The sequence below is a fragment of the Manacus candei genome, unplaced genomic scaffold, assembly GCF_025592945.1.
Source record: "Manacus candei isolate 608988 ecotype Guabito, Panama unplaced genomic scaffold, ASM2559294v1 h1tg000007l, whole genome shotgun sequence".
Lineage (NCBI taxonomy): Eukaryota > Metazoa > Chordata > Aves > Passeriformes > Pipridae > Manacus > Manacus candei.
This window is the reverse complement of record NW_026138055.1, coordinates 4,182,771-4,197,397: the sequence shown is the minus strand read 5'-3', so window position 1 is coordinate 4,197,397 and position 14,627 is coordinate 4,182,771. Positions and strand designations below refer to the sequence as shown.

Here is a 14,627-nt window from a genome sequence, read left to right as displayed (position 1 = left end):
TGAACATTTTGCTACTTTTCTGGATTAACTGTCATGGGGCTAATCTCATGTTTTAGGATCACTGCTGTAGTGATAGAAGTGACAGTAAATTGTTCTTTTTGCATACTGTTTCTACATCTTTGGTAGGTTTCTCTATAAAGAAATCATGGTCGTTTTGAACTTTCCCCAAGTTGTTTGTAGAGTTTTATAAGTGAAGTGTGGATGGAACTGATAGGAATTTCCTTTTGCTCTGTTGGTCTGTTGGTAACATGCAAAATATTTCTCTACAGGTAGAAGAAGGCTGGTGGAGTGGAACACTGAATGGCAGGGCAGGGTTGTTCCCTTCAAACTTCGTGAAGGAATTGGAGTCAATGGATGATGGAGAAACACAGGATGCTGTGGATGACACAGGTGGTGTTGTCTTTATTGTAAACCCTTAGCAAAGTGATCTTAGATCTTGGGTATAATATGGAGTATAATGGTTGTAGTACAGCAAAAGTTGTAAAGAATTCAAACTTCCTAAGAAGGGTAAGTATTTAGTTTCATTCTGGAAAGTGTTGATGCTGAGTATGAAGGTAACCTGTCTTGCTCCCAGTGCACTTCAAATAAAATTGCAGTCAAGGTCTTGATCTTGCAAATGTGTGTTCTGCATTTTATCATTAGAAATTTTATTATGTTCAGAGTTGATCCTTTTTAGTATTAGACAGAAAATCATTTTTTTGTTTAGTAGCTTTTTTCAGTCTTATTCTCACTGTCCTGAGTTCTTGAACACACAAAACTTAAATGTTTAACCAAGTCATTTGAGAATTGAAACTCGAATCAAAACAGTATGGAGAGCCTCAACTTAAAATGAGCCCTGGGAAGGGAGCCCTGATTCTTCATTGTGTTTTAGTCTAACAATGAAATGTTTTTAAGGCAGAATTTACATTTAGCTGTTCCTTTCTGGCTGTGGCTGTTTAGCTGGGGCAGAAGCAGACGGTCTCTGGCTGAACAGCTGAGTGCTGAGTAGTGCCAGGCAGGACTGTGCTTTACAGGCAATTACTTTGTTCCCTTGAAAAAATGCACTTTAGGAACATTTTGGTCTACGAAGAACTGTTTGAAGGCTCGAGACTTGTGATATGACGCTGCTAGAATTAGGAGTGTTTTTTGGGAACATCATAACAGGAGTTAATTGATTGTTAAAGACAGCTGTGTAACGTTCAAGGGGAAAAGTGATTTTTAACCTTGTGGTAATGTGCACCCTCATTCAATACTGAACAAGATGTTCAGTATTGATTGTTTCAAACAAGGGTTTACTCAGACATAGGGAAGGAGAGTCTGGCTTGGATTTTTTTTCTTTTTTTTTCTTTTGTAAATTGTGGAAATAATTGCAGTAGTGTAAAACAAGAGTTGTTTGACAATCCTTGTTGCAAATAGCTCAGTGGCTGTATCCTTGGAGGACAAATTCCCTGAGTTTAGTGGGGTCTGAGATAAATTTACAAATGGATATATGTTGGTCTTAATTCCTGAATATTGAAGTCAGTGAGACTGAACAGTAATTTGAAGTAATTGTATTTTCTGTCAGTAACTAACAGGCCTCAGCTTCCCAGGGTTTATATTTAATGCTCAGTACTTTGACAGACAGCATCTTGAATATGTTTCTTCCCATCCTCACTCCTGGGAAACAGTAACTGCCTCATACACTCAGCTGGGGTCTTTCAAACATGTGACCTGGACTTTCCTCATCAATGGGATGTCCAGCTATCCTTTTAGATATCTGAGAGGATATAGCTGAGTGAAGAGCAACTGGATAGAGAAAAGGTGAGAAACTGAAGTCAAGAGCCATGTAGCCTCATGGTATCATCAAAATATCTTAAATTTATGATAGAGGGAAGAGGCTTTAATTTTTATTGCAGTTTCCAAACATGCATAGGCTGAAGAGAACTTAACCAAAATCCTAAAAGTTGTGGAGGCTATTTTGAATTTGGCTTATAAAAGCTCTCCATTTTCACATGACTGTCTCCTGGAATTCTGCATGTAAAAGTAGTTTACCTGTAAATATTGGTTTGTAAACTTCAACAGATTTGACCATAACTTAAAAATAAAAAAAAGTTTAAAAAGTCTCAAAGCTCTTAATGCCAAAATTAAGTTCTCTGAAATATGTTTTGTGGGGGCTGGATAAATGTTATCCCTTAAAACTAAAAAATTATAAGAGCTAAATAGTTCTGTTATCTATTTGCATTTGGAATAGGAAATAGGAAAATTTCACTTTGGTGCCTTGAGAGGCATCATCTCCCACTGAGACACTGTGTTTTCCTGTGGCTCTTTAAACATGGTTGGATTCACTGTGGACCTTTATTGATCATCGCTGTCTGTGGCTGCAGCTCTGCTAATGAGAAGCTTTTAAATGTTGGACTAAAACCCCGTTTTCAGAGAATGAATAAGCAGTGTTTCATAAAACTAATGGAAAACATTGATGTTAAAAGGCTGTGGAGCCTGAGTGATAATTGAAATAGCAAGAAATATTAGTGATCTATTGACTTAATTGCCAGAGTAATCAGGGCAATACTGGTGTCATTTCAGTTTTTCAATTGGTCCTATATTGAATATAAAACCAGAACAAATGTGAGGTATTACAACTACAGTTCCTAGAAAAGCTGTTTAACAGGAGCAGTGCACACAACTGTGTAGCTTCCACTCTTTTGCCCCAGAAAAGCAAATATATAATTTCAGTTATTAAAATAACTTTTCCTTTCTTATTTTACTTTCAGAGCCTGTTTCCAATAGTCCTACCTCACCTGTGGCCTCTCCAGGAAACGGGGCTGAACCTGCGTCTGGACCAGCACAGCCAAAGAAAATCCGAGGTGTTGGGTTTGGGGATATCTTTAAAGAAGGCTCAGTGAAACTTAAGACGAGATTACCTAGTAATGAATCAGAAGATAAAAAGCAAGATAAGGTTTGTACTGGTACATACTGTTATTTTGGGGTTTCCTGTAAAAACAATTTAAGAAATGTGGGCTCTGACCATCATCATCTCATAGGGCTCTTGCCTATAAAAATGAAACAAATCCCCTCAGGCTTCTTTCCTAATAACTTATAAGTAAGTTATATTTAACATTGATTCCAGAATGTCAAATGTCTTGGTATTTAAATAATTAGAGATGGAAAACCAAGGTGATAGAAAATTGTCATTTCAGAGCCATGTGGTGTAAGACATAATGAACTCTCAAACACATCTGCAGTGTGAGGTCTCTCATAATCCTCCTTGTAACAGACTTTGTAGTCTGGGACAAGACTGTTAAGCCTACTTGAGCAAGTTAAACTTGTCTTTTAAAACAAGGAATATTTTGGTGTTTCTTTAAGTTTTTGTTTGGGTTTTTTTTTTTTCAAGTTTTGGTGGATGTTGAAATTGCTGTTCAAGGTGTCAACTGCCATTACCTTCAGAGCATACTGCCAAGCTTTTGGCTCCATAAACTGCTGATAACGTAAGCCTGAAAAATACAGTTTTAGAATTTTGCATCCTCATTCTTTTTTTTACCTCATTTTTTATGAGTGAGTGGAAAAAGGAGCACTTCTATTCTCTGTACTGAACTTACTGGAACTTAGGAGAGAGCCGATAATGCAATGATAGTGGAATTGCTGCAATTTGAGTTTTATTTTGATCTGAACCCGAGAGTGCTCTTACCCCTTGAAAGCACAAAAACGATTCTCAGTCCTTTATCTTGAACTTATGCATTGTTTATTCCAAGAGCTTATATATGGATTTTTAGCTTTTGATAAATTAAAGACAGCTGAGATAGTCCAATTTTTCAGATTTGACTCAGGTGATGAATTCAAGAAAGCTTTTAAAGCCTTTATCCATTTCAATCTTTACCTGTTATGATTATTAATGCTGTTTTGCTGACTGATTTCTTTTCCTCTGCTGCCATGGAAATAATTGTAATGGTGTAGGGCAGAAGGTCAGTTGAGTCCCTGGAAGGACAGTAGGGAGAGAGACTTCCTTGAATGTGTTTTCCCTCAATAGCAATGCTAAGAGCAGTGACATGGTGTATGTCTTCTTTGTTTCTGGTCCAGTCAGAAGCATCAGATGATTCAGAAAATGAAAGTTGCAAGTGTGTTGCCTTCTGTTTAAGGCTTGGGGAATGTTACCTCCTAAAGAATATATTGTTTTGTTTGGAGAAGAGAAGGTTCCTGGCAGATCTTATTGCATCCTTTCACTGCAATGGAGAGAGACTTTTTGCCGAGGTCTGTTGTGACAGGACAAGGGACAATGGCTTCAAACTGAAAGAGGAGAGACTTAGGAAGAAAAGAGGTGACATAAGGATGATGTGCTTTGTGGTGAGGGAGGTGAGATGCTAGAACAGGTTGCCCAGCCAAGGCCAGGCTAGATGGGGCTTTGAGTAACCTGATCCTAGTGAAAGGTGTTCCTGCCCATGGCACGGGGGTTGGATGTGGATGGTCATTGAAGGTCCCTTCCAACTCACACCATTCTGTGATTCTGTGAAGGCACACTGATTTTCCTCAGATATCTCCAGACCTTGTCCCTTGCAGTGGGGGTCTGTGGGATCACTAAATCTTCAAGTGAATGCTGTTAGACGAGGGCTACAGGACGTAGCTTCATCTTGCCTTCTTGTCGCAAGATCGATGGTTCGAAAGCACGTTTCCCTACTTTCTTCTTTGTTACCTGGGAGTATAAGGAGCCTGTCTAAACTCTGCTCAGTTAATATGAAGTCTGCTCAGACCTTCTGAATTGTCGTATTTGACTGTGTATAAACAATAAAATATGCTGGTGCTGTGTTTTGTTGGTTGGCCTTTCTGGAAAGCTCTTGCAGGCCATTTCTCAGCAAGAGAGGAAACGAAGTGAGAAAACAGTTTTGCATAGCCTAGTGACAAAGAAATAAACAATTTCCTTTAGCACTTAATATTCCTCTTCCACTTGTTGCCAAAGTCATCCCAAAGGCAGACGGACTTAGAGAACAACATGGAGAGCCCAAGGGAGGTAACTCTCATGAAGGTCTTGGGAAAATAGATGGCTTCCTTGGATTTGTGCTTAACTCGCTTCAGGGTTAGATAAAGGGCTGCTGGAAGGGCATTCTGTTGTTAAGTCTGTAAGGGGAAAAAAAAAGCTGTCTAGAGTAGAGAGAGCTCTTTTCCCCTGGGAAATTCAGAGACTGTTTAGCACAGGGCAGCTGAGTACTGATGTATCTGAAGTTCTCAAGGGCACTTCTGCTGCTGCAGGAGATTGTTTCAGCTGGTCCCAGCATCCTGCCTGGGCTCCAGCTATTTATACCCTGCCTACCTAGACTTCCTCTCTTACTTCTAATTGCATCTCATTTTGGAAGGGGGAAATATAGAGAACTATTTCCATGTTGGAATTGTTTAATCTCGTAGGTGGGTTATTTTAGTGCTTCCTTCATATACCATTCTGGAGAGAGTTAAATTGCATATGTCCTCCAGGAACATCCCAACTGACCGTGGCTTCCTCCATGGTATGACAGAGGTACCAAATACCAGCCTGCAGGCATTGTCTGGTTTTGGTGAGAGCAAATCTAGTTTCTCTGACAGTAGAAAATCTGCAAAGTTGAACTGTAAATGAAAATGAACAGAGTTACTAAAGGCAGTGGGATTTTTCACATCAGTAATGCTATTAGGGCTGCTCAGGTAAGTACTGACTGTAAGATCATACTCTGTAGCTTGTTGGGCTGTGAAGAAGTGGATGCAGCTGAAGCTGTCAGAATCTGGCAGCTCAGTAAGTCTTCTGGGGAAAAATATTAAAAAAAATACTGTAATATTTATTTTGGTTAGATGTTAACTCAAACTTGTAGTGGTTTTCATTCAGAAGTCTTGAGTGACACTCACCTGTTTTGTACAAATGTCTAAGAGTGAAGGGAAACTGGGATGGGTTTTTATGTGCTCTTACATTTGGTTGAGTAGTTAAAACTGATTGTCTGAGGTGGTGTGTGGCTGCTGAATATTCCTGCCTTATCCCAGTGCAAAGTAAGCATTGTCAGGGAGTTCCTCTAAGCAGAGTTTTGTGCTGGAGGAGGCAATTTTCAGGCTAATGGGAGAGTAACACCTGGAACTGCTGAAATACAATTGCTGAAGTACATTGGCCCTGTCCTGAGGTTGGCTTCCAGTTTGAAAGCTGGGCTCTGTCTTCAGTCAGTAGATGAAGTCTAATTGCAGTGTCTGTAATGGAGTAGCTACAGTAAGATAAGTGCTTAATGGGAAAGCTCACTGAATCTCTTTGAGATGTTGATTTGCATTATCTCAGCTAATTAAAAATTGTGTTCTGTAGTTTAATGAAAAATAAAACCTGTAAAGAATTTTCATTAACAAAGTTCTCTTCCCTTCACACAGCCATTACCTACCCATTCTCCTGGATCAAAGCTAATTCATTTTCCCAGCATAACAAAAACTGAAAACTCACCAGAAGTAATAAAATCAGAAGGTGAAAGTAAACCAAAAGGTAAGGCTGATGAACATGTACATCTGTTATTTGTGAGTCTTTTCTTGAGAAGTATTTGGTTATCAATTTTTTTGGTGTTAAAAATCTAAAACTTTAATGTATACTGGGTTTTTGTGTAATTTTCTGTACCTTTGAGGAGCAAAAAAAGTCTAAAGGAATTTTGGCTTACATTTCTGTAGAAAAAGAATCCAAAACATTGTGGGATTGTATCCCAGAACAAAATAAGTCTGGGGTATGAAGTTTTACTGCAACAGTCCCCTTGATATTAATTTTCTATTGATGTGTTCAAAGTGATTTACTCTCTGCATAGCTTTGTGTTCTAATGGGATGCTGGAGACCTATTTCCATGGAACGGTCCCCCAACCCAATTTCTGTCCCTAGGTTGTAGAAGGTACTTTTTAGGCTCAGGATTTACTATGGAGATGGTATTAAGCTGTAGTAACTCTGTGCAAAGTTTCTTAGATCAGAAAGTTGGTGCTTATGTTGTGTTGAAGTCTGTTCCTTCAATAATTCAGTTTCATTGTGGTTCAGTTTGGTTTTTGTTGTTTTGTTGTTTGTATTTTTCTTTTTTATCATCTCTAAGAATTTATGACTTCATTTAGCTACCAAATTGCATGGTTCTATCTAGAGAGATGTTTTTAAGCCAACCCAAAGCATCTTGTGGGAGTGCCAACCCCATATAAAAAATTAACTTTGATTATGTGATGTGTAGACAGCTCATTTCCCTGGTTCCAGAGCAGACATTTTTTCAACTTATATATTGTAATTTCAAGTATATTTTTGTTTTATGTGGAAATACCTTATTTTGGTGTGTTGTTTTCTATGGAATACATAATTTGCAGAAATAAGAAAACTGCAACATCTTGCTTTTAAACCATTCCGCTGCTATTGCTCCAAGAGCCAGCATGACAGTGTGCAGCCCTGAGTGTTGTGAAATTTGACTTGTCTAAAATTTTGCATTAAAATTAACCCAACTTTGCTTAAAAAATCTGAGCATTCAGTGCTGAACACTCAGAACATTCAGTATTTAGCTCTCTTCATAATTTCAGGTTCTAAAACCAGAGAAATTGGACTAATCCAGTAGTCCTGCTGGGTCTCTGCCTCCCAGAGAAACAAATACATCAGAGAGGAAGTTAATTATGACAGTAATAGAAACTGTAGGAGAACATCAGTAGGTAATATAGACACCATACAAGAACATCTTATAACCTTAGGAGGAAAGTTTGTATTTCTTTCTTAGTGTTTTTATTTTAGTATAGACCATATTATAGTTTATGTATCTCATCCTCAGTTTTGAGAGACCAAGTTTAAAATAAACTATGTTCATGTGTTAGCAGATAAACAAAGATCTCTGAAGTGTTTAGACTAGTGTAGCTTATTTTGCAGTGAGGTTCTGCTGTTTCTGAAAGCTTTTTTTGGCCTCTGGTGAAAGAATGTAAAAATATTTTCTTTAAAAAGTAAAATAATCACACATTGAGTCCTCTTTCCCCCCATTATGTTAGGATACAATATCTGTGATTTCTGCTACTGTATAGTTAGTTTCAACTCTGTGGAAAAGACTCAGTTTTAAACTACGTTTTCTTAAAAAGTATTTACTGAAGTTTAAATGCTGCAAAGTTAAACTGAACTCTGTCTTAATTAGTGGCAGAATACCAGGCTCACAAAATAAGGTGCTAAAGTGGCAAATTGTACATACTTTTTGCATACATGTCCGAGTTTCTTGGTGGTGCTGAAAGCTGGGGTTCACAGCCCAGCATGTGGGGACAGGGTGCAGGACTCCCTGCCTCCAGCCATCCTGGAGAACAGTGAAAGATCCCCTTTCTGGCACCATTTTTTGTCTGCTGTGGGACTTCTGATGTATGTGAAGAGGGGAGAAGTACTTGGAGGAGCAGAGGATATAAAGGATTATACTGACCAACTCCCCAGGCAGTAAGGAAATGCATCTATTTTTACAGAATCAGGATGTAGTGAAATGTATTACAGTTATTACTACTGAATAAAGTCCTCAGATTTGATAGATATTTGTAGTGTACCTGGTTTTTGTTTCGTTTGTTTTTTTTTTTTATTTAGAGTCAATGCGATTTTTGTTTTTTGGGCCTCAGTTTGAACATTCATCTCTTTGACATGGTTCTTATGGTGCTGTAGTTCTTCACAAACCACAGTTTAGTCAATCTAGCTGAGCATTTTTGATCCCTAGATAAGGCAGCAAAGTAATACAAGTTCTTGTAGTTAAGATTACTCTTGTGGTTACATCTCTGTGTACATCCACTTAGATATCTCTATATTTCTGTCTCTTAAGCTTGGCAAACGCTGGCATTTTAACACAGTGGTTGTCACTGACTGAGATTTTTATTTGACGATACAGTTTGTGCATTTTTAAACTAAAGATTTATTAAACGAAATGTAACAACAGCAAAAAGATTTGACTGCAATTCACTCATTAATTTTCTTACCACCCAACCAAAGGCTGTCATTAAGAATTGCAGATGATTTTCATAGTGACTTGGTGCTGTGCTGCTCTAACTGGGAGTGATGCAGCTCCTCAACTTATGTGTGTTGTCAGTGCCAAAGAGGTTACAGCAGCACCTTTGAGTCCTTTTTGTTTGCTTCCTCTTCCTTAATGCTTTATATACAGAAATTCAACCTTTTTATCCACTGAGTTATTTTAAGTGCTGGGGTTAAGCATTATATGTTTATGTATTTGGCCTTTCTCGTGGTGTTTATGTTCTGGCGTGGGAAAGGAAAACAAATCCTCCTGCTTATTCACCTGAATCGTTATCACCATTTTAAATGGATTAGTTTTGAACTGTATCAAATGGAAAGAATTATTCTTTTTGCTTTTGTGGAAGAGGTTGTGACTGTCAGAGTTGATCACTCTGAGCTCTGGTTTCAGGTGCTTAGCCAAGGAATGCCTTTGCTTCAGTTACTTGGTTTCACTGCAGAATTTCAGCAAATCTGCTGCTTGAAGTACTTGAGGTTTCTGTAGTTTTATGTGTTAATAAAGGATGTCACTTGAAAACAATTGCCTGTATTTAATTAGGATGCAAATTTGAAATTTGAAATGAGAAAATATGTATAAACTCTTAAGCTTGAAACCATTCTTGTTTAAAGTGGCTCAGAATTGAATATATAATGCTGTGGGGAGGGCTTGATGGGCTATTAAAATTTTAACTGTTATACTTTTAACTCCCCTTTTCTCCCTCTGAAATCAGAGGACTTGAATTAAGTTTCTGTTGTGAAAAAAATGTTTTGGGGCTTTTACTCCTGACTTCACAAAGATTTCTCTTCATTGCTCTATAAATACATACTCTTATTTTTCTTGTGATATGAACAACATATTGAATATTCATAAAGCAGCTTGGGTGGCTGGTTTAGAAGGGAAGTGTGATTACAGTGGTAATTTCTCAGCTCTGAGACAGCAGAAGTGAGCTGGTATTGTGTATGTTACTACCCATGGTCTCCAAATTAATTGTGCTGTTTTGTTTCAGCCAAGGAATATTACAGGACAATATTTTCCTATGAAGGCTCAAATGATGAACTCAGCTTTAAAGAAGGTGATATTATTCAAATAATCAGTAAGGTAAGAAAGTTTGGTCTGCTCTAACCATGTGTGAAGCTTTTGTGTATTTTGTGCAAGTAGTTAATGTATGAATTGTGAAAGCAGGAGAGTCTGTTGGAGTAGATATTCAACTGTTTGCTTCTGCACTTAGTGGAGATACAGATGACTTTAAAGATTGTTCTGGAGTGGGTGTTTTTGTGGAGTGCTCAAAGGGCAGTGGGATCAGTGTACACTCAGTACCAAATGCCTTTTCAGTGAGGAAATTAGAAAAGCTTTGCAAATAGCACTTTTACGTTCAGAACTTGTTCTTTTTCTCTGGTGATGCATCAGGCTGACCTAGAGGTAGTAGTTGAAAAGCATTATTGTGTCAAGAGGTGAGAAATTAAGATCTATATTTACTGATTTTGATGTAGGTATTATGAAAAAAACTGAGCAAATGTTTTCAGTAGGAGGATGAAGTCCAGGTCTTAGAGGTACTTGGTATTTCAGAATAGCCATACAGAAGTTACTGATACTGTCTGGCTATTTAGAGAAACATGATTATTTATTTGAATGTTCTCGTTTGTGTTGAATGCTGAAAGCACCTTTTTGATAGATCATCTTGTTGCAGAGATGGTTCTAAACAGGAAATTAACCTACCCATACCTAATTTCCCTGTAATACTCTGCAGCATTTTGTTAGTTTATCTGTTGCTATGTAAAGAAATAATGACTTTCCTAAAAAAAGTGGAAAGTTTCATCTTCAGTTTTTCACACAGTTGCAGAGGAAAACTAACGCTTCCTTTTCTTTAGGAGGATTTTAGTTTTATGGAAAAGATGACCATTTTTTTCACAAGAAAATTGGTATTATGAGCATCACTGACTGTAATGACAGTGGAAAAGAGTGGTTATGGAAGGCATTTTTTAAAACACAGCATGGCCTTGCCCCATCTTCGCTGAGTCTCTTGCCTCTGTCTTTTTAAACCAATTTATCCACAGCATACACTGGTCCAAAGCGGAGCCAAGAAGAGCTGTCCAGAGCAGAGCTCTCCCTCCAAAACCATCTTCTGAAGTCTGAGTGTATTAATGTAACTTCAGGTGCTGCCTCAGACCAGGGTTTTGGGCTTGCCAAGTGTTAAGTTTTTTTGCCAGGGGAGTTGTGGCTGCCCCATCCCTGGAAGTGTTCAAGCCCAGGCTGGATGGGGCCCTGAGCAACCTGGGCTAGTGAGTGGCAGGAGGTTTGAACTGGGGGATCTTTAAGGTCCCTTCCAACCCAAACTGTTCTGTGATTTCTCTTTCAGCACTTAGACTTTGTGTAAAGCCTGTTCCCCTTGGCCATTTCTTTTCTGTTTGTTCTGCAGATGATAATTTTCCATGGGTTCTCTCTGGCTCTTTGCCACTCCTCAGTACTGGCTAAATGGAGTTTAGCAGTGGATGCCTTATGGCATTCATGACTGCACAGTGTTCAGAAATCAGACTCTAGTACTTAATCCAAAGCCTGACAGAGGGGAAAAAAGAAACAAAACCTTAGCAAAGTCTTACTTTCAGAACTAGTTACCTATTCAGGTCCTTATTCTGTTGATTTTCCCTTTAGTTTTATGTAGGCTCAGATTTTTAAAAAATATCTGATATTTTATTTTCCCCTTACTCCTTTACCTGCAGAATTTTGGATCTGAGGCACAGAGGAAAGCTTTTATTTATGCTGCTAAAATACTCCAGTAACATCATACTTTCTTTTATGGATGAAGACCTTGATCAGTAGCATCATGTAATGGATTTCTGTGCCACTAAATTAATTCTCCATTATTTTATTTTCTTATATCTTAATATGGTTATTTTTTCCCTCAGGAGAGTATATCCTTTTGCATCTTCACCCTTCTCAGAGCAGTGGAACTGATTCACCACATCAGAATCACTTTTATTTAGTAGAACTGTGTGTCACTCCAATAACATTTTAGGTATTTACTGAATAACTTGCTGGTCAAGGAAGCTGAGAAGGTCAAATGTCGTGTGTTAGGTCATAATTGGGTTTGTGTACTTTCCTTCCCTTTGCAGATCTTATCCTTATACCCTTATCTTATTTATGACGTAATACCATTTAATCCTGCTTTTTAGAAAACAAAAACTGATCAAACCTGATCTGATTTGTAGCTGTTTCCCATTCCTCAGTGGCCAAAGTATTCCTCTTATAAACACTGTTTCAGACCAAAGTTGTGTGTAAAAGGAAAAAAGTTGTTCCTGTAACTGTATCTCTCCTGGGGAAGAAGTAAATATTGATTCAAGTGACCTGTTGTTTATTTTAGGACACTGGAGAGCCAGGCTGGTGGAAAGGAGAACTCAATGGTAAAGAAGGACTCTTCCCAGATAACTTTGCTGTTCAAATACAAGAGTCTGATAAAGACTTTCCTGTAAGTTCTTACATGTATCATTCAGTATCACAAAAAAGTATTGATGAAAATGCAAAGAATAAAGGAGTTTCATAGTACATTATGCTGCTTAAAATATTACAGTTGTGGCAGTTCTAACTTTGTCTTGACTTAGCTGTAGCAAAGAAAGGTGTAAAGGTTAATCTTTGTGTTTAAACTTACTGTGTTTAAATATGCTTTTCCTGATGAACTGTAATTAATGAGAATGATTAGATCATACAGAAAAGGATATAGCTCTGATAATATGATGTTATGTGTTACTGATTACTGAATTAAACCCTTACTGTTTTGAAAGGAGGTAAGCAGTTGGTCTCTTCTGTCTGAAGTCCATAAGTAACTTATAATTGCAAAAAACTGAATGTCTCCTCTGGGACTGATTGAGATTTTTTCCATGTCAACACTTACCAGTAGGTTTCAGTGGGTGAAGGATAATCTTTAGGTGGGATTTAGAAATTTCTTTTCACCATTTCATGTGCTAACTTGTAGAAATTCAGGTTTTCATATGGTACTCCTTGATCTTGTAATTTTGGTTCTCATGTTACAATTTTTTTTCATTGGGATTAGTGTGATGTTTTGGTTCTGTCAAGTGTGTGTAGCAAAGCTGGTTCTGTTAATTCACAAATGTGTGTCATCTCCAGGTGGGATGGAATCAGCTCCAGATCAGGAGTTATTTATTTATCATTTAACCTGAGTTGCCTCACTTATACAGAAAATCTACCTACCCCAAATCAGCACTTTCTTTTCAGGTGGTTTCTCAGCTGCTCAAGGGTGGCATAAATGCTGTAACATACAAGTGACTTGATTGGAGGGGTGGGTGGGTGATATAACTGTTTCACAATACATAGAATTGCTCCCTTGAGAGAGGGGAAACCCCCATTCTTTTAACCATAAAGAGCATTTCCTTAGACAGACCTTGCTTTGATCCTTTATTCTGCTTTGTGTCGTGTGTCTCAGTGCAGGGATTCACCTTGCACTGAGCAGCTTTGTAATCAGCTGATTTATTGTAATCAGCTATTTGATATCAACTTTATTAAAAACACAGATCAGAATCAGATAATGGCAAATGGATGCCAAACTCTCAGTGTAATTGATTTTGATATAGGCAGCAATGCTGCACAGCTGGATAATGGAGTTGCTTTTGTGGGAAAGAAAGAAAATACAGTCTTGTTACCTAAGTTCCCTTGCTTTTGTGTCCTCTGAAACTAGAGCAAGAAATTGGATATAAGTTCCCCACTTGCTTAATTACATTTCATGTGTCAGAATAAACTCTTGGTGCATTAAGAAAAGTTTATGCAATAGCAACAGGGACACAGAAATGAAATCTATCCATAGCAACTGTTTTAAAAATACCAACTATGAGGCATTTTTTGGAGGGGCTGTGTTAGACTGAGCCTGTATGGTTTCAGCATTGTTTGGATAAAGAACAAATAGTTTTGTAGGCTTTTGTGGTCTTTTATCAGCGAGCCTGGTCCTTAGTAGAACCATAAAGGCACCTCTTCTGGGGCAATTTCTTGAATCAGATTCTAGGAATGAGTGACTGAGATCAGTCCTGAGAGGTGCCAGTCCTCTTTGATTGAAATTCAATTATATCACTTTAAGGGAAGTGAAAGAAGTGAGTGACTGTGTTTCAGAACAGGCAATTTCCATGTACAAACTGTTGCATTCTGATACTGTGTAAATTTTTAATGGCTAGAGTAGTTTTATCCTCTTTCCCACTTAAATATACAGTGATAAGGAAACTCAAAGGAGTATTTTTCTTGTAACTGCAGTGTTTATGAGAGAAATGCTGCTGATTATTTTTTCTTACACTTGTAATTTAGAAGTCAATTGAAGTCATTACTCTGATACTTAATTTAGAACCTTTTTTTGTCTTAGTGAAAGGGACAATTTTTGGTCCAAAAAATTACGTGGTTACTCTTTTAAACTGGAATTGTACTGGATTGAGGTTTACAGGATTGTAAACTGGATTGAGGTTTACAATATTGAAATTAAAATGGGAGTGATAAGAATAATTCTTTAGACTAGGAAAGATATAATACTTGGGTATTAGTTCTTTGTCCCTCTGGTGCTTATGCACGTTACTGAAGCACTGATTTGAAAAAAACTGCATTTTGTTTCTGTTTTTCCAGCTACTTGTCTGGGAGATATCAGAGGAATTATTCCAGCTCTCTGTGTTTCCTGTCTGTAAATGGATTGCCTCCTTTGTGAAATACTTTGAAATCAGCTAATAAACAAGC

At 37.8% G+C, this 14,627-nt stretch overlaps 1 protein-coding gene across 1 annotated transcript in view; it reads left to right on the top strand.

Moving 5' to 3' along the window:
- CD2AP (CD2 associated protein) overlaps window positions 1-14,627 on the top strand; it is an 81,257-nt gene that overhangs the window by 47,950 nt on the left and 18,680 nt on the right. The window contains exons 5-9 of the mRNA XM_051810309.1: window positions 270-390; window positions 2,730-2,914; window positions 6,319-6,427; window positions 9,916-10,007; window positions 12,268-12,372. Coding sequence (XP_051666269.1) covers window positions 270-390; window positions 2,730-2,914; window positions 6,319-6,427; window positions 9,916-10,007; window positions 12,268-12,372 — 612 coding nt within the window. The remainder of the gene's footprint in view (window positions 1-269; window positions 391-2,729; window positions 2,915-6,318; window positions 6,428-9,915; window positions 10,008-12,267; window positions 12,373-14,627) is intronic.